At 36.5% G+C, this 20,030-nt stretch overlaps 1 protein-coding gene across 1 annotated transcript; it reads right to left on the bottom strand.

Moving 5' to 3' along the window:
• Positions 1 to 690: 690 nt before the first annotated feature.
• LOC139971003 (acid phosphatase type 7-like) lies at positions 691 to 19,711 on the bottom strand. The gene is made up of 12 exons (XM_071977123.1): positions 19,314 to 19,711; positions 17,049 to 17,243; positions 15,322 to 15,504; positions 14,027 to 14,150; positions 12,606 to 12,674; positions 10,016 to 10,130; positions 9,346 to 9,459; positions 8,293 to 8,329; positions 7,315 to 7,382; positions 5,634 to 5,702; positions 4,201 to 4,335; positions 691 to 3,494 (listed from the first exon to the last, which is right to left on the bottom strand). The coding sequence occupies exons 1-12, from the start codon at positions 19,426 to 19,428 to the stop codon at positions 3,429 to 3,431; spliced, it is 1,290 nt and encodes a 429-aa protein (XP_071833224.1). The 5' UTR covers positions 19,429 to 19,711; the 3' UTR covers positions 691 to 3,428.
• Between the last annotated feature and the right edge of the window lie 319 nt (positions 19,712 to 20,030).

The raw sequence follows: 20,030 nt of genomic DNA, 5'->3' as shown, positions 1-20,030 counted from the left end.
GGGCGGCACACGGTTTGGGGCGAGTCTTCAATGCCTTTAAGCACAGTGGAAATGCATACAGCTGTGACAATTCAAATCATTATCACTTTCCAATCCTATGGAGTTTTCTGTCTAAACATGTGAAACTTCATATTGCTTAAAATTTGTTACAATCTGCTGACACCATATGTGACCATTGGAAGACAAGGTAGTTAAAAACATTAACAGCTACCTTATTACACCAAAAAAAAAAAAATCATCTTGAAGCTTTTCAAATGAATAAGAACGATTCTTGCACTTGATCAAACGGTTTATAACTTGTTGATATCATATATTGGAATGGTTGAAGGTTAGTACATTGTCACAAGTGTTCATATAAAGAGAGAGCCAAATTAATAAAAGCCTTCACCCTCATCCTCTTCCCCCTCTACAAACAAAAATAATAAATCTGAAAGCCCTCGTAGATCCATAGGATTTTCTGGGAGTGTTCTGTAAATGTGCTGAAAATCCTACCAAAATATATCAACATCTATATATCTTGGTCAACTTTTATAGAAAAAACCTTTTCATACTCTTTAAATTTAATTGAATGCATATGGCACTACTCAATGCCTGGGAGTAATTATCTCTAGTCTGAAACACCAGGAATGTATGAGTCAGTGCAAAATTTCTCAAAATTGACTCCCTTAGAGTAAAAATTGACTTCCTTAGAGACCATTTCTGTCCAGTATTGATGACCTTAAAACTTATACGTTTTGTTTTTCAGCTGCTATATATATGTATATATATATATATATATATATATATATATATATATATGTATATATTCAAAGATAAAATAGGTTAACTCTGTAGGACCCAACCAGTTATAGTCACACTGTATATGCACCAAAATACTATGATAAAATTATATAATAAAAACACTTCTTACATTAACTAGGAAGACATTTTACTTTGAACAAAACTTGAACAGTGCAACTACCAGAGAGCAAGCAACTCCCATCTGGCAATAGACCAGAATAAAATACCCTAGTTACCGACTACAAACATTACCCACAATACCATTCTCAATCGAAAACTGCTACCTCAGTTTTCTTCATATTTCAGCAATATTTCACTGATTCATAGGTTGCAAAATGTAGTGACAACAATATTAATGGTGTTACCAATATCAAACAGACTTTTAAATAAAAAATAAAAATGCCGTCAATTATAAGCAACCAACACCACACCCCCTCCCTTACCAAACATGATTTCCACCCAGGCATTTGAAAGGTAATTACAAACATCAACATACTACTTTATACTAACAAATATTGAAAGAAAATTTGATATATTGCAAATTATTTGTCTTGGAAACAGTTCTAACCTCACTTCTAAGGGAGATATCAATACATCTTAAAAATGTCATATTCACTGGTTAATTAACTTTACAAAACAGCACAAAAAAAGAGAAAAAAATATGTTACCAGGCAAACATTGATTTTCAAACTCTTTCTTCTTTGTTGCTAAAGTTTGAATGAGATATTTAGTAGATAAAAATGGTAGGAGAAACCACCATTTGAATAAAACTCAGTGGGCTAATTGAAGCACAAGTAACAAATTCAAACCAATCTTTACATATATAACATAAAAAAAAAGGAAATTTACATATAATGTGCAGATGGACGGCTCATTGTGGAAAACGTAAAGCTTTTTAAAATTCCTGAAAACCAATTATTATAACTCATATTCATAAAAAAATTCAAACAAAATATCTTGCTTTGCAGCATGGGCAAATACAAACATATTTAAACGACATGCAACCATATAACTGAGGTATTAAATCCATGAATTAAACCCTCCCAGAATTAAGTCAAAGAAAATGGACAGCCATTACAAAATAAAAGAAGTACTCATATGCAAATAACTTCTAAAACACATCTAGCTAAAAAATACAAATCTTTGTTGAAAACTGAAAGGCAATATATTGTTTCTTTTCATGATAGGAAGGGGACAGTTATGTTACAGGGATGAATTGGGGGGGGGGGGGTGGGGGACGGATGGATGGAGTGAGGTTGGCTGAGGCGGGGTCAATAAATTGGTAAAGGCTGGCAAATGTTTGGTATGTGCTACTCAATGCACAAAGGTGCAGTTTTCAAATATCTTCATATATGCAAACTTACACCCTGCACCCTCGACAAAGTAAAGCTATTTAAAAAAAAATATAAATTACATATTTTTAGTAACATATTTTGTCCATTTCATATGAGGGCAAGACAGGGAAAGAGGCCACCTTCCATCTAGCTGCCTATTGGTTATTTCCCAATGTCCAGGAATGTATCCTGTTGTTCTTAGAATATTGTGAGAGACTACTGTAACAATCATAATGAAAAATGTAAAATATGAAGAGAAAAAAAATAAATTAAAAAAAAAACTATACAATGACACATATATAGATTGTAATAAAATATAATAATATGAGTTTTCATTCTTAGATGTTCTTTGCATATTGCTGCATTTTTCTTGCAAATGACCTTGACAATAAACCTGACACCTAAATTGTTACTTTGGCCCTCTGCCAAATCTTGTTGAGAAGATGAAACTTGGAATTATGGTATACTATGGTTACTTGTGAAAGTAAAACAAGTCATTCCATTCAACTCTGTGAGACACAAATTGCGTACGAATTCAAAAACAAGAAAAAGTATAGCTATCCATATTTATTGTGTAAAATGAATTTGAAACTACTTGATCAACATATGATGCCTGTCTTTCTTGTAAAAAAAACAAAATGGGTAAATATATGATTAAGATCAGTTGAAGATGATAAAACAAAATATAAAAAAAAAACAGTTTATTTTCCACTATCTTATCGAACCTAGTACCCTCCATTTGTATTTTGCTAATTTGTACCCTTACATTTTTGTAACCTGTTTTACTGAAAATTTTAATCGGGTAATGTAGGCCAATTATTATAATGTTTCACCAAGAAGGGATAGACGGTCTTTACCATTGTGAGATGCATCCAACATAAACTGACCCCCTCCATTGCACTGAAAGTATTTTCACAGAATATTATACACATACACTCTTTTCATAAACTGTTTCATCTATCTATAGTCACACATATTGCATTTAACCTTTCTCTCACTCTGTTATAACATTCCTACTATTGGTATTAATGGTAACACATATCTCTCTCATTGGACTGTTACCTAAAATTTGAAACAATGCAGTAAAATGTTCTTTTTAATTATGTGGCTATAAAAAAAAAGCCACAAGGAACGAAAATAATTTGGAATTGACAAAATGGATGATTAAAAACAAATAGAGTAGTTTAGTAGAGATATATGCTGCAAACCTTGATGACTCGTAAAGCTCAGGGGCTACGGCCTACCGGTTATACCTGGTCAGTAATCGTTGTGCCGTTGCAGCTTGACATGCACAAGCCACGGCCACTATGACTACTACTGCCATGAATCAAATCCATGTTTATGTTTAATGACGGTAATGCTGTCCACAAGTTTCCCTCCCTGTAAGAAAATAAAAACATTGATATTATATTGATAGGTGTTTGCTGCGTGTATATGTAAACATATACTGCATTTCTGTCATCACTTGCTAATGGAAACTCACACAAAGAAATGCTAACATCCTTACAACTGTTTCTTTTCACAAAAACAAAATGATACTAACTGTAATAATAATAATATGCTGCATTGTAAGATGCCCCTGTCTGGACTTAAGAGCAGTCAATGCTAATGAGGTTGACCTTGCAGCAACCTAGTTGATGCTTATGAGGTTGACCTTGCAGCGACCTAGTCAATGCTAATGAGGTTGACCTTGCAGTGACCTAGTCGATGCTAATGAGGTTGACCTTGCAGCAATCTACTTGATGCTAATGAGGTTGACCTTGCAGTGACCTAGTCGATGATAATGAGGTTGACCTTGCAGTGACCTAGTCAATGATAATGAGGTTGACCTGGCAGTGACCTAGCATATACATAAAATGCCATGTGGAAGCAGCCTCTTTCCCTTTACCTTCTGTGAAATAAATAAGACATTATAGGCCCAGGATTGGATTGGCCTACAGGTATACCTGGTCACTGACCAATGTGCTGCAGCAGTCTGACATGCACAAACCACCGCACGGTGGCGAGGCGAATTTTCCTCTGCGCTGCTGGTTGGATCTCGGTAGCAAAAGAACAAAACCAAACCAACACAAAACCCAAAACCTACCTGGTCATCAGAGACCTGCTCTAAACTTAGGTGAGTTGCATTGTGGATAACCATCCTGGTGTATCCATAGTCTGAACTGCGGAATGCTGACCACTCCTTCTGGGGTCCAAATCCATCATGTCTCTCTCGATTGCCCTGAAAGAACAGACAACATATAGTTGGAAAATGATGTAGTCGAAGTAATCTTTTAGACGTAAGAAAAAAATTCTGCAAAGCTTCTTACTTCAAGTGCATTTCACTCAAGGGGTAGGGGTGGGCACAGAATTGATCTTGCAAATGCAGTGAATTGTTGTATCCAATTCCTGGGCTGCAACATTTTAAGGATTTTTGGACTCCAATGAGAAAATTGGCAAAAATATACGATTATGTGGGAATTATCAGAAAGTTCTACTTGCCCATTGTCCATCTGCTTTGTAGCAATTTTCTATCAAAAGTTTGAAACAGTCTACCAACTCTCCAAGGTTTCATGTTTTTACTTTTGGTCATTCAATGAAGCCCATTTGTTCAATTGATTTATGGACCTTAGATAACCCCATTGCTCTGTTATTATAGGTTTCTGCAGGCCGTTGAAATGTTTTGAAAACCTCGTCAGGGCACAGAGAATTAACCCACTGATCATGGGCCACCCTTTAACACACCTATGTGATAGGACCCTATTCCACTTCCCCAGAACCTCAAACTTCCGCTACAAGAGCAGTTAATGTAAAAGATTCGCATTGGGTTTACATTGGCTGCAAATCACCATACGCAGAAGACGAGACAAAGTTTTAATTGTTTGTCCAATTATCTGATACGACCAAATTTCTCCCGTTTGGACGGAAAGAATCAGCTTTGAAGGTCGTCTGGTGTGACGAGCAGTTGTTGACTCCAAATTCAGATTGCAACATGTAACTAAATACCTCCAAATTGGTGATATGATAAATTGGTATCACCCTCCATTGCTTTGGAGATTCTGAAACAAAATGAAAGTAGTGGTAGGCCTGTGATCCAATGGAAGCAGTGAGTCCCGAAGCTGTTGTTCTATTCAACAAACCTACAAACCTTTCATAACATAGACAGATTAATCATTCTTTCATATATTTTTTTTCTTTTTATCTTTTTCATATAACTAAATTTGCTATTGGACAACCGAAAAGTAGGACCTGGTTGTCCAATTGTGCCCCTGGATGAGCCCTGGATGAAGGCGGCCTTTGCTCAATTTCTCGATCCCCACCACCACCCCCCTCCTCATCCTCTACAGACTTTCGCATTTACACCACTGCCTCATTTTACCATCATTTTCATTGAATGTTGATATTTTTCCGTCTTCGAATCTAAGTTTCGTCCTTTGCTTATTATTAAAAGTGGATCATTTATTTGCATAATGTTGTCATCCATACAAGAATGTAGTATGTTAATGTTACACATGCTAAGGTCAGTAGAAATAAACTTACTGCGGAGCCAGTGATGATGTGAACCGGAGCTTTGGGGTCTGTGTATGGTCTCACCGTCCCGTTGTATACCTGTTGAAAAACGACAGGTTTAAAGGGTGTGAAGACTCGCGCAAAAAGAAACATCTAATGTTGTTAATCTGACCTTGTTTTGATAGAGGTGTAACGGAAGTGTCAGACACCACCATCGATCCCAGAGAATACACACAGCTTGCTACCATCCGTAATTAGACACTAGTGTACAGTCGGTACATACAGCTGCGGTCAGTACCCTGAGCACAGTGTACAAATGATACAGCAATGGACATCTCAGGTCCAGCTAAAGATAACAAGGTATCACGTTTCATTACTGTCTGCATTTTGTAGCAACAAGAGAAAAACTACACTTGCTTTTTAAAGATGGCGGCATGCTGTTTGGGGCGAGTCTTCAATGCCTTTAATCTCTAGTCACGATTAAAACTTGCCACTGAGGTATGCCACCATTGGTTTCGAAGTTTGAATCTCATTCTACTGAAGGATATTTCATTACTCTTTTCCAGTTTTTGCTTTATATAATTTCCCACTCAGCTTTTCCCTTGTTCAGTTGCTCACAAATTTCCACAGATATTAATACGTCATAGGCCTTTACCTAAAGGCCCTCGTGACGAGAAGTCAATTGTATCAAGCTGTCTACATTAGACAATGCCTGTGATCATTTCAGTATTAATCCTTAGGATTCCATTAAATATATGACTGTCTTCTTTGTAAAAAAAACCCAGCAAATTTAACCTTTTAAGAGCTGTAGTGAATAGAAATGCACACTCTTATGCAATGGAGAATTTAATAGCGCAACAAATAATTCCGATAAATTGTTTTAATAGATGAAACGTGACAGCATGTCTTGCCACAATTTTTCATACTGGAGTACTAGTACTGGAGTACTAGTGTATTGTGACCCTGCTATCAGAAGGAACACAACCCTACAAATTAGAAAATACTTAATCAACAAAGTTAGGATAACTTAAAGAAGAAGTTGGGATGAGTTGAATATAATCATTTGAAACAGGTAAAGACCAAACACCAAGTATATCTTCATACCATACATGTAACCAATAGACATGCTTTATAAATCACAAATCAGCAAAATATTCATAAAACTATATAATATAATAAAATCTGTAATTCAACTCAACATCTATCAAACAGCATTACCATACATTACCAAATCTTGCCACACAATGTTACGTACAAGGACAAGCCATCTTTTCCTTCATTCAGTTCTTCATTTGAATAAAAAGTAGTTTCATGGAAAATTATTCTGTAGCAACTTTCTTCAGCCATTTTTGTTCCTTTCTAGCAACCACTGACCTATCCGAACCCTAAAAGATTGTGCCTCCTTTCCAATTCAATGATGTCACACTTGAAAACTTTTCTCCTAAGAAAACATATTTTGCAATCCATGCATAAAATGAAAAAAAAAACCTACCCAGGTTTTTTTTTTTTTATAGAATAGCACAAATTTTAACTCTAGAAGCTGTAACTGTACATTATACAAGACCCAATACCCAAAATATGAGATACTTGGATAGTCAACATACCCATTGAAGTGCTAAACATTATCTCATGTGATCAAAACTAAGGAGATTTATAAGAATTGTGCATATCTCACATCTAATATTCCCTCGTTTATACACATATTACATACCTTACCACCATATACTGGCCACAGGCGTTCATAGGTGTGTTCATGTGCCCATAATTCCAGGTCGACCCCTACGTGGCAATAAGATAAGAACGTGGCTTTAAGGTATATCAGGCATTGCTGATGGTATCAAAACCCTAAATTAACGCATCGATATATTCAAGATGGATGAAAACAGTCTGATTTCAGACTTACGGTCATTAGTTTTTAGAAAGGTGAGGTAGGAAGAAATATAAAAGAAGGTGTTGGTGACCCTAAATTGAGTCAACAGGGGGACAGTGCTTTTAGACTTTAACCAGTTGTATTGTAAACATTAATATATTCAAGATGGATGAAACCACATACTAAGCATACAGTTGATGGTCTTAAGAATGGTAAAATAGGATCATGGAGGAGCAAGAAGGAAGCGTTGGTGACTCTAAATTTGGTCCATAGGGCACATTGCTTTTAGACTTTAACAATTTTCTGCAGCCTACTGTAGGTAGGATGGAGTGCATATGTTGATTGGAAGACAGAGAAACCAATTTCATTTCTGTTTACCGACATTACATTTATATTTAAGGTTCAGATCTCTAAAAGACTGATTGTGAAGAAAACATTTGTCTGCACCAAACATTCCAAGGATTTTTTTTGGCTTTGCATAAATTAGTCACCAATGTACAGCAATTGTTTCCTATTCAAACTAAGAGAGTTTTCGATTAAGGTAGGCATCAATCAAGATCTGTTCATAGCTACAAATGGGTGGCATGCGGAGAGGTTGATCTTCAAATGACCTTTGACCTTATGATCTAGTCATTTCATCTCTTTATCTAAAGTTCATGAAGGTTTATTAATATTCTATCCCCTTTCTATGTCAATGTAGTACAGCGGAGGATCATTCCTTTTACTTTGATATCTTGATGAGAACTTATTCTAAGGGGAAGTCATATCTTAAGACAAACTTCCAAAAATGTGATCAAAGGGATTATTTCGATAACTCACCGTACTTGTAGAAAAGTTCTTCAAAGAAGCGTTTCACCTGAAAATGGTTGAAAAGTGTGATAGCTGCTTTGAAGTTTTTGTAAAATATCTAACGCCATGATGTCATATATTTGCTTTTTTATCAAAGAAAGCGTTGTATATGTTACCTCCCCCCCCCCACCCCCACCTCCCTGCCTTAGCCATTCTGCAATGATACCTCAAATCTCCCTTAAAACATTTTAATTATGCAGTGTCCATTACCACATGTAGCAATGATGTGTACCTGGAAACCAATACTTAATCTATGCATATCATATATATATATATATATATATATATATATATATATATATATATATATATATATATATATATATATATATATATATATGTATATATATATATAAATATAAATATGTTTATTTCATAACACGAAAGGGAAAACAACTATGAAACTTAGATGTGTGAGGCAATAAAAGAACTGTCCTTCATTATGACTTCCCCTTTCGGTCAGCCACTCACACTATATTTATTTACATAAGAGAATAAGTATCAGCATATTTGATGGCATTCTCTTTGTCAGAGAAGCAAAAGGGTATAGCCAAAAAAGCAACACGGTGCACTATTTAAGTTCATGGCCTTATTCTACACCGATCCCTCATAAATGACAACATCACAGTATGACAGCTAACAATAGAAAATTTTTGTAGCTAATAAACAGTTAAATTCAATATAATACTGAAACTAGAAAAAGCAAAACCAGCCTCATCATTCAAGGATGATCTGTGAAACCTCCCTACTTGCCCTTCTGCTTTTAGTTACGATAAGGAAACAAGTCAAATGCCATCAGCAATGCAAGTCTTTGTCAGGAAAACTACTTCCCCTTCTGCTTTTAGTTACGATAAGGAAACAAGTCAAATGCCATCAGCAGTGCAAGTCTTTTTCATGAAAACGTTCAAAATTTTGGCTTTCAAACCTTTGGAAAGAGGAGAAATGCCTTGCACGAATGAGAGCCTACACCTCTTGTCCTAACATGGGAAGCATATTTACAGTTTTTCCAAGTTCTCTGCTTACCAGACCTCCCTCAAGGGTACAATCATTGTGGTTGCTGTTAGTACAATAAGCCGGTCTGTGGCCCATGGTGATGATCCAAGGACGTCGTTTTCTGTTTTCCGGTTTAGAGGCTTCCTATGGGTTTTTTTTTTGTTTTTCAATTTAAAACATTTGTTTATGAAAATGTGAAAATTATACAGAAACTACAGGAAAGATAGGATACAAATGGAAAGTTCAGAATGTTATAATATAGTTAGAAAATTACCTCCTACAAAATATTTCTCTTACAGCTTTTGCCACATCCCCTTTACTTTTAAATTTTCACCCAGTTCGAAATTAGGGGACTATAAGAAATGCAATAGTCTTTACAAAACTCAAATTTTGAGAAGATGTTTTTGGCAAGAAGTGGGTTTAAATTTTGTATTTTGCCATTGAGAACAAAACCAAATCTCTCACAGGTAGAATATTGAAAAACTTTCTAGGGAACAGTACATAAATTATATTACATCTATATGTGGTACAACCTTAACAGTAAAAAAAAACCTTTCAAGCAAGCACCCCTCCATTTTGAATAGCATCATTTTTGCATTATTCCCTACTCCTTCATCATTACAGGTCTACACCATCCACAAATCTTCAACGAAACTAAAGTTCCGTGCATGAACGAAAAGACCAGCCAAAGGAAAAGTACCTGAAGATCCTTTTGCAGCCAAGCCATCTGATTTTCAGAGGCATGGAGTCCGTACCAAGGAAAGAAGTAAACTTCCGTGGAAAAGGAGATGATATGAGCTGGTCCGATATTCCAACTGCAAATGTAAAAGATTTTTTTTTTCTTCAACAAAAAGGTTCTTTTCACAAAGTTTTCTGATGGTCATGTAATTTTTGGCTATACAGATATTTTGTGACATGTTGTAATCAGGCTTAGCAAATAAAGTACTTTTGAGTTGAAGATATTCAACCACATATAGCTTATAATAAAAGGTACAATTGGGACATTGATGGCATGGCATATTGAATGATACTTTTACCCTAACTAACTGTTTAACACTGGTCACCTTTCATATTAATAGTTTGGTTTATGTTTCTGATAGATATCAGAATCACGTACAGTTTATGCTGCAGGTTTGTTTAACAATTACAGCTACTTCCTGGTTCACTGACTTCTCTTGGTTGCACACATGTCACTTCCTGTAAAACTTGCATTGTGTCGTGCGGCTGTAGTGAAAACAGATCTGTACTGTGGATTGTGTAGTGTGGATTGTGTAGTGTGGATTGTGTAGTGTGGATTGTGTAGCGTGGATTGTGTAGCCTTTAGTGTGGATTGTGTAGTGTGGATTGTGAAGTGTGGATTGTGTAGTGTGGATTGTGTAGTGTGGATTGTGTAGTGTGGATTGTGTAGTGTGGATTGTGTAGTGTGGATTGTGTAGCCTGTAGTGTGGATTGTGAAGTGTGGATTGGGTAGCGTGGATTGTGTAGCCTGTAGTGTGGATTGTGTAGTGTGGGTTGTGAAGTGTTAATTGTATAGTGTGGATTGTGTAGTGTGGATTGTGTAGTAAGGATTCTGTAGTGTGGATTCTGTAGTGTGGATTGTGTAGTGTGGATTGTGTAGTGTGGATTGTGTAGTGTGGATTGTGTAGTGTGGATTGTGTCGCATGGATTGTGTAGCGTGGATTGTGTAGTGTGGATATAGTGTAGTGTGGATTGTGTAGTGTGGATTGTGTAGTGTGGATTGTATTGTGTGGATAGTGTAGTGTGGATAGTGTAGTGTTGATAGTGTAGTGTGGATGTGATTGTGTAGTGTGGATTGTATAGCCTGCAGTGTGGATTGTGTTGTGTGGATTGTGTACAGTAAATGTGTGGATTGTGTAGTGTAGATTGTAAAGTGTGGACTGTGTAGTGTGGATTGTGTAGTATGAATTGTGTAGTGTCAATTGTGTAGTGTGTAGTGTGAGTTGCACATGTTCTTATACAAAATAGGTTCAACAAAGTTTTGACAAAGATTGTGACTTTCTATCATTCTCGATGCAGAATTTGGGTCTAAGGGATTTTACATTATAGTAGCATGGTGGGCTCATAATTGATGCACTTAAGGATTTGATCAACGATGACTATCAAGGAAAAATCCAAATCACTCAACTGTATGTGTTTTTCATATGAGTAGTTCCTCAGAAATGTAATGATGTCAAATTATTTGAGATTCTGTGCTTATGCACCATACAATTGAGCAGAATTTGACCACAAAATGTTTGCCGTGTCAAGTTCTTTCATACCCCTAAATTGACACATTCGTCGATAAACTAACTGTAGTGTAGGCCTTAGTATACATCCATTGACTTAAGATGCTGTTTGCTATGCTCTGAGCATCTAAGCTCAGACAGGTCAGGTCCCAGAGAGTAGTGTTATCATATTGAGGTAATGTTGGTTATTTTTAGGGTGTAAGATTTCCAAATGCCCAAGAAACGTGCAAAACTAGGGGGAGGGTGTTAAAAGCTTAAACAGTACCACAATTGGCAATGGTCACTAAATAGCTGAAATGGATTCAAACTCATGAAATATGTAATTCTGCTTGACTGCAAAAAGTGTAAGTGGCCTGCTGTATCGTTGCTAGTAATAATTGAAGGTGCGTCAATTACGGGGGTGCGTCAATTATGAAGCCTTTACTATACCAAAACTGAGATCATGTCTCATGCAATCGTTGATGTACAAGCAAGAAAAAGCGATACAAAAACTTGACTAGACAAAACGTTGACACTGCAATACCTAGCTCAGCCATCAAGGTGTTACTGTATTTTCTTAAATTCCAACGTCTGGCGATCCTTGCATAGAGCGATAGCTTATTTCTTTATGCGTTACAAAAGCATTAGGCTATCTGTATAGTTAGATATAAATATCACTTATTTGCAATATTTTCACACATTCCCTGTACGTTTTAACCTAAGGTGAGAGGAAATCCTGGATATCTGACTGACAGAGTACAAGATACATTAAAAATGCATGTACAGCAGTTTACAACAGTTTATGAATAACTCTATAAACACAGGATAGTTGCTCATTTCATACAAATAGACACCTGTAAACTTGGCAATCATGGCAACTAAATTTCTATGTCCAGATCACTTTGTGAATCAATCAGCGATTGACAAAATGCACACATGCTGTTGGGATGATGGTGGTCAGGAGGAGGGGATGGCCTGTGGGAGGAGATGGAGGGGTGTGTGGAGGGGTGGGGATTGGATCTATATGGTAGCAACACATCTTTAACTGCAATTAACAGTACTTACCTGTACCACAAATTTTCGCTCTGATTAAAGTTTGGCATTGAAAATCTGTTCTTGTAATTGGTGAAGTTACTGCAAAGAAATCAAAACACCATCACATTTAATAAAGTTTTGTCATTTTTCTTCCACGGTAACCTACTGTACAACATGATTTCCAATGTCCATATGTAGCCAAAAAAGGAAAAGGTAAAAAACAAGGGGGGAAGGTGGGAGGGGGTTGGTGCTTGGTGTTAAGTGTTAAGTGTTAACATACTCAGCCTACTGTACACCAGCTAGAGACACTCTGAATATTCATGAAGGATAGAAGTCAAGTACGTGGAAAGTCATGTGTTTCCTTGAAGATGCAAAGAAGAGTCACAGAAGTTACTAATCACAAATGATACGTTTTACAGAAAGTGGGAGATCACCAGTTTCTTTACAATAGGTATCACTGTAGGCTTCTTAATTCATGCAGCTAGCTGTATGCAGATAACGTTACAAGATTCATGTGACTTGTTATTAATACTGCTCCTGTAATATCAAACGTCACAGAGTTATGGGCTGTTATAGCATATCAGCTTTACAAAGAACTTAAAGAGTACAAACAATAAGTTAGTTTCAATCCTCTTTTCATTTCTACACATTTATCTCTCTCAAAAGCCATTTTGGAGAGCGAAAGGTTTGTTGATTCTTGCCTGAAGCATGTTACGTGTCGAGAACAGTCTGCACTGCAACATAGCACACTTTCATAATGCTACGTTTTATATCTCCATGCATGATCAAATTAATAAATTAATTGTAGACGACATCCAGTTAATTCCCTTCACCTGACATCTACAAAATTAATTAACTGTGATTATATAGTCAATGATAACAATTTTTTTTAACAAAACTGTCAGAGAGAAAATTTAATTAAAGAATTCCTAATCACAATAAGGTCCGAAGGTGAAGATAATATATAAAGTCATTAAGCAGCATGTTTGTTTAACAAAACAATATTATTCTTGATTATGTCTTGTGTCATGAGATAAGTCCACTCAGTTAGGCACCTTAGGCAATTAGTTTTACATTCAAACAAATTATACAGGGCTGAAGGGGGGGGGGGGGGTGAGGAGGGTATAGGGGCAGGCCCTCAATATAAAATGTCTTGCCAATAAAAAAGTAGCTAAAAATGTACTTTTTCTTCCAAAACAGGGAAATTAGTGACAATTTTAGCAGGCTCTGTGCTTAATTTTCACAGATATTTCGTATGCAACAGCTAGCTTTTTCGGTAGTAATGTCATCAAATAATGATACTTGTCTGGCCTGAATTGCTCCCTCTTTTAAGGTAACTTAGATTTGCAATTGTTACATACCATATTCCACATTTTATACATTAACTTTTATAATAACTTGTACAAATTTGAACTTTTGCAGGCATTTCTAGAAACAATTGCAATACTCACTAGTACTGCTCATGGTTTCCTGGGCATGTCATATACGGGACATACGCAGCTATTGTCTCAATTTGGCGCATAAAGCTGTCACCCACTCTGCCTCCCTCTTGGTACATGTTATACGCAAAGTCACCTGACAAATAGAAAAAGAAGAAGAAGAAAGAAACATGAATGTGAATGAATAAAATTGCAAAGCAAGGGAAATTTCCCTTTTTATATTACTTTTACTTTTTACTTTTGATATACATGCAAGTTGCGAGTGCCAAATGTTACGAAACTACCGTACATTTGATCATTTTACCGAGAACGAAAGAAACAATTTCTGAAAAACTCTGAAAGTAGATTTTTAAGGCTGATACATATTGCAAAAGTCCCCCGAAAAATTTGGATGGTTAAAAATTACTGCAGGTTTTCAGAAGTACTTTTCTTGACGTTCTGACCCCTACAAGCCCACCCCTCCCCATACCCATAGATATTGAGACATATATGTTCAACCAGACAGCTACTGTCTCAGTGAGGTGGTAATGTCTAAGTGGGTAACAGTGAAATGCTCATTGAAATTTGAGCTTGAGTGACCATTAAATGACTATTCGATCCAGCGTATCAATAGGATTACGTTAAATCGTCTCTAAGCCTGGCCGTGGTTTGTTTCTTCAGCAGTATTAACTCAACGTGCTGTAGCTCACAAGCACGGTAGGTGCAACAGGTTTCTCCTTCTGGCATTTATCTCTCATAGTCATCAATTTCATCATGTCTCTGCAGGTTACTTACTTGAACCAGACTTGAACCGATCCATATAGTACTTGTACACACATAATGCTACTGTATAAGTATTAGTATAAGTTGCCTTTTCAATCATAAGGTCCCGAGTTTGAGTCACTCCAAGATTAATGTATGTCGTCCAGTTACAGAGTTGTTGACAATTGACAATTCATAATCATGGACGTTAAATATGAATCTAAGAGACTGACTTCGGTCAGCTTGCGGTTTTGATACGCCAATGATGGCTTCTTCGCGAGTTTCTGTTTGCAGGAGGATCTATACATACATACATACATACATAAATACATTGCGAATCTGTACCCACTCTCATGACTCATGACAGCATATAAATTCAGTTAAGTCCTCATACTCGAGCGTAGAGACTCAAAAGTCGTTCTTTCCACGACCGAGAGGGGAATTCTACTTGCATACGTGTTAATGCTGTAGTAGTCGTACGTACTACAGGTCATGCTTAATATTTAACTCTGCAGTTTTCCTCAATAAATTAATTCAGAGATTTGAGTATAGAGTTCATAGCTCACCAATGTGTAAGAAGACATCGTACATTCCCTTCTGTGTCTCTTCTTGAAGCCTCCCTAGAGACTGAGCATTTTCATTTCCCAGGTCTCCAAACACTGCAAATCTAGGACTCCAGTCGGTAGTGTTCAACTGGGCCTTGAAATAGAACAAGGAGCTCCATCCCTCTGGACTGCCACAATGGTAAGCTGAAATTGAAGAAAACTAATCCGTGGCAAACAAAATCTAGTTAAACCTGTATCAAACTCTCTGAAAGTAATCTACTGTGAACACTGTAACTGAAAACCAAGTTAATAATTGTAAAACAGCCAAATGTTTTGTAAGATAGAACTGGTAAAGCAGTTACTGATACTTTTGATCCATATATCTTGCAGAGACAATAACTAGTTAGATGTATGGTAATTAACTTTCCTTCCAATTTCCATATATATTACAATACGAAAAAATTTATTACTAGGATACTGAAACTTTACAAATACTGGTTGCATTTTATATCTTAATTAACCTAGTCCACACACCAGTGAACGTTACATTCAATCTGTTATTTTCTTTCTATCACACTACATTCCACATTGGTTCCAACAATGACATCCATAAAGAGGCATTACTCTGCCTAATCCCAGTGTCACTCCATTGGGGATATTAAAACAACCCACTCCCTACCTACAAATTTGCTTTGTGCTACAGTCTTGCCCCCCAAATGAAATCCAGTGATGTATGTAAAATACTTCTTTTTACATTTTTACGAGTTCTAATCACAAATTAAGTGAAAGTGTGTCATGTTCCACTGAACCATTGGATGTGTATTTGTGCAGACGAGGTGCCCGTTAACACATATATTTCTTGGTAATTCCTACCATCAACCATCACGGGGTTGCCCCCCTTAAGAAAAATCTTGCCGTCCTAACAATAGAATGCTGGCTATGCCACTGCTCCCTACTAAGTATCTATGCATGCAATTTAAACCAATTGTACTGTTGGATAATTAAAGTTGTAAGTTTGTTCTTTACATTTAACCTGTTAATAAATGTATCTTTCTCGAAGTCCATTACTTTCTCAACCCTTCCCTCCCAACCCCCCACCCCTCCCCCCACCCATAAAAAACACAATAATTATGCAGGTGTCACAATATTTTGAACTCAAGTCTGTGAGTAGCAGGGGGGATATCTAACAAAGACACAAAGTTAAAAGAACCAGTTACTTTGCATATTTTGCAAAAGGACTCTTAAAGATCAACAGTTATTGGTACCAAAGTTTAGCATTTAAAAGTACAGCACTTGGTTTGTTGGTTTTTTTCTTTCTTTCAGACATTAAGGAGTGCTAAATTTGACCATTAACTTTTTACAGTTAGGAATAAATCGGATAAAAGTGGTTGTATAAAATGCTTGTTAAAGTTTGAGCATGAGTGACCACAATTTCAATTTCTAGCATAATTTGGGGCCAGTACTGATGACCTTTGACAGTAGAAGTCTCTGTATTGACTCTACCAGTGCTAAAGTACAGGACTAACTTTGAAGGACTGGCTGTTCTGTGAGGTAGGTGAAGTAGTACTTTTGTAACTTTTGATGTTCTTTTGCAAAATATTTAGTGTGCGTATTTTTTGAAAGAAAATTTGTTGTCAGAAAATAGTTTTTGTCGTTTTGGACAATCATTACAAAGTTGCCCCGGTTTAAAGAGAATTAATTTAATTCTTGTAATAAAGTAAACATTGAAAACCAAAAGAAATACATACTGTACACTTTTCCAGGTTTAAGTCCAGACAAAAGAACCCTATGAATATATTGGACCCTTCCTTCTTCTGGTTCCGTAAACTTGCTGGAATATCCAGTTGTTGTCTTACTGAACTCGCCATTCAGTCCAAATTCTACAGCGGATATGTTGGTACTGTTCACTGTGTTCCAGGTCACCATCATTTCTGTGGGATTTCCTAGAAAATGAAGGTACAGTAATAGAAATCTATTGACCTATGACCTTCATCAAAAACAGGATACTACTGTGTGCTGTCATAAACTACACTGAAGATTCTGTATTCTGTTCTGGTTACTAAGGACAAGATTATGTATATGCCAGGACTACTGTATGTATTGAGCACTGCACAAACTACAAGGTTTCTCAAGCTTAGACCCCTTTTTGCTGGGCCCTTTTCTGAGATATTTGCAAGACTAGCTTGCTACTTGCAAACCTACTGTACTCGCTAATATTGGTTAATAATCACAGCTTTATACTCACACACACAAAAAACTTGACCAAAGTACTAGTCTAATTATGGTGGTCTCATAATGGTAATCTGGTGTGCAATTCAATACTCTTGGACAGTCCAAAAGCTTGGTCAAGCTTTGATCAAAATTTGACAAGACGACACCAAAAAAATGAAGATCAGTTACGACTTTTCGAGGATGCAAACTGGATAAGGAATGTTGGTTGCATGCCTGAATCTTGAATCAAGATGTTAAAGGCATTGAAGACTCGCCCCAAACCATGTGCGGCCATCTGAAAAAGTTAACTTTCTGTTGCTTGCAAGTGACGTTTTGTTCGTGTCGCTACAAAATGCAGACAGTAATGAAACGTGATACCTTAATTGTTATCTTCAGCTGGACCTGAGATGTCCATCGCTGTATCGTTTGTATACTGTGCTGTGGGTATTGACCGCAGCTGTATGTACTGACTGTACACTAGTGTCTAATTACTGACAATAGCAAGTTGTGTGTGTATTTTCTGGGACCAATGGTGGTGTGTAACGCTTCTGTTACACCTCATTCGAAACTAGGTCAAATTACCGGCATTTGACGTTTCTTTTTGCATGAGTCTTCACACCCTTTAACCAAGTTCAAACAACCTACCCCCACATTCTGATGATCAATTCTCATATCCATCCCCTCCCCTTGCCTCTCTCTTCAGTAAGATCAGTTGAAAACACATATATTTACTAAAACAACAATTTAGAAAAAGATTGTACCATGTGCAGAAAGATGTAAATTTTGTGCTGTTTAGATCAACTGCACTGGGTACATAATAGCCTCAAAGAAAATTGTGTTTTTTCTGAGGATTCCTTTTCATCAAAAAAGGGTAAAAAACTTTCTAAAAAGGCTAAAAAAGTTTCACAAAATCAAGGGCTTTTGGGGCAAACAAAATTAGATACTAACTAGAAAATTTCATGGTGAAAATATATTGCAACTGTCCATGCCATGCTACAGTATATGCTTCAATGTTCATGTTATGGCTTACGACAGGCAGTGTTTCTCAACATTTTGTACCTCTCACACCACTTAGCAATTGATCAAAAGAACCTTTGGCACTGCCATTACCTGCCATGGCGGAACTGACTCTTTCATATCTAACCTACAGTATAGCTTCGCATCCCCAGGACTTCTGTCCAGAACCCAATGTCATGCTGGCTTATGACTAACTTAGGCCAAGAACTAACAAGACATAACATTCACAAGGCTTTGTCTTGGCCATACCTACACCTAGGTTAACAGTTTAACACTTGGTTATAATTTAGAGTGATATGGTAATTTTCAAGTCATCATTGCCAAACATTGTATACTGTACAATACCTGTCAGACTGTAGCAGCATTTGAGTAAAACAAGGAATATATGGTATCATACTGTAACTATGTAATGTTTGCATCACTGTCAATATTTGTAAAAGAAAACTAAGGAAATATTTTGATTGCTTACTAAGTAGACAGACCTTCGGTAAATATATAAGAAGACTGACTAGGGCCTGAGAACATAGTTTTTCATTGTGCGTCATAACTGCCTTTGTCCATGCCATGCTAAAACTAAAATTGACTAAGCCTAACAGAGTAACAGTAAAAGCATTAATGAGGCCTAGGGCATGATTAAATTCAGACCTAGACCTACAAAATATTAGGCTAGACTAGGCCAGACTAACTTCACACTTTAGTTAATATTTATCACGCTAGGTTTTACTGAATGAATGTTCAAGTCATGTTTATCCTAACATAGTAACATAGTCATACTCATCGGCTACCTGTAGCAGAAATATGCACTTGTTCTGGTTGAGTAAGATAAGGAATATCACCCCGGGATAACGTCTGCAACTCCGTCCATACAAGCAAAAACAATGCGACATGTAGAGTTTCCATTTTCACGATTATTTAACATTAGATGATGTTAACTTATACTGTAAAAATGTACATTTTCTGCAGAATGCAACAGTACAAGTCTCCAATGTGGGAGCTCTCTCTTTGCTGTCTACGAAGTACGATCTACATACACGCGATCATTTGATTAAAGATCAGCTGCAGGCTACTACTAGTGACTTCCTACTAGTACTAGGCTAGGCCTTGTGCTTTTTACGTAACTGATCAGCTGTATAGTTTTCTTGGTCCAATGTGTCAGTGCTAAACAGTACAGCGCATAATAATACATTAAATACGACCGAGTGATCTTGTGCAATAGTGTTTACATCACGTGACAGGCTGTGTGGCGAACTTTGACATCTTTATTTACCATGCATACGGTAGGCTATGTCATATGGGCGGCGATTACCGCAAAAAAATACAAAATCAAAATCATAAATGAATCGCGATATCAACTCAATCACTGCCATATCAGAACAAACTTATGAACGCGGGATTATAAATAAATTATAAAAAACCATATGTATTATTGCAAAATCAAAACCAAACGTTATTGTTTCCAAATTATATATATATTATAAGATTAATAAGAGATTCACTAAATC

Source organism: Apostichopus japonicus, chromosome 8 (assembly GCF_037975245.1).
Source record: "Apostichopus japonicus isolate 1M-3 chromosome 8, ASM3797524v1, whole genome shotgun sequence".
In the NCBI taxonomy this organism is placed as follows: domain Eukaryota; kingdom Metazoa; phylum Echinodermata; class Holothuroidea; order Aspidochirotida; family Stichopodidae; genus Apostichopus; species Apostichopus japonicus.
The sequence above is the reverse complement of the archived record's forward strand: the minus strand, read 5'-3'. Positions and strand labels throughout refer to the sequence as shown.

Bases quoted from the DNA above. Each gene is read 5' to 3' on its own strand.
- LOC139971003 (XM_071977123.1), bottom strand. From the start codon at position 19,428: ATGGAAACTCTACATGTCGCATTGTTTTTGCTTGTATGGACGGAGTTG. The intron at 14,151-15,321 runs GTGAGCTATGAA...TCTATTTGTCAG, and splicing joins CGATGTCTTCTTACACATTG to GTGACTTTGCGTATAACATG. The intron at 7,383-8,292 runs GTGAGTTATCGA...ATTGCCACGTAG, and splicing joins AGAACTTTTCTACAAGTACG to GGGTCGACCTGGAATTATGG.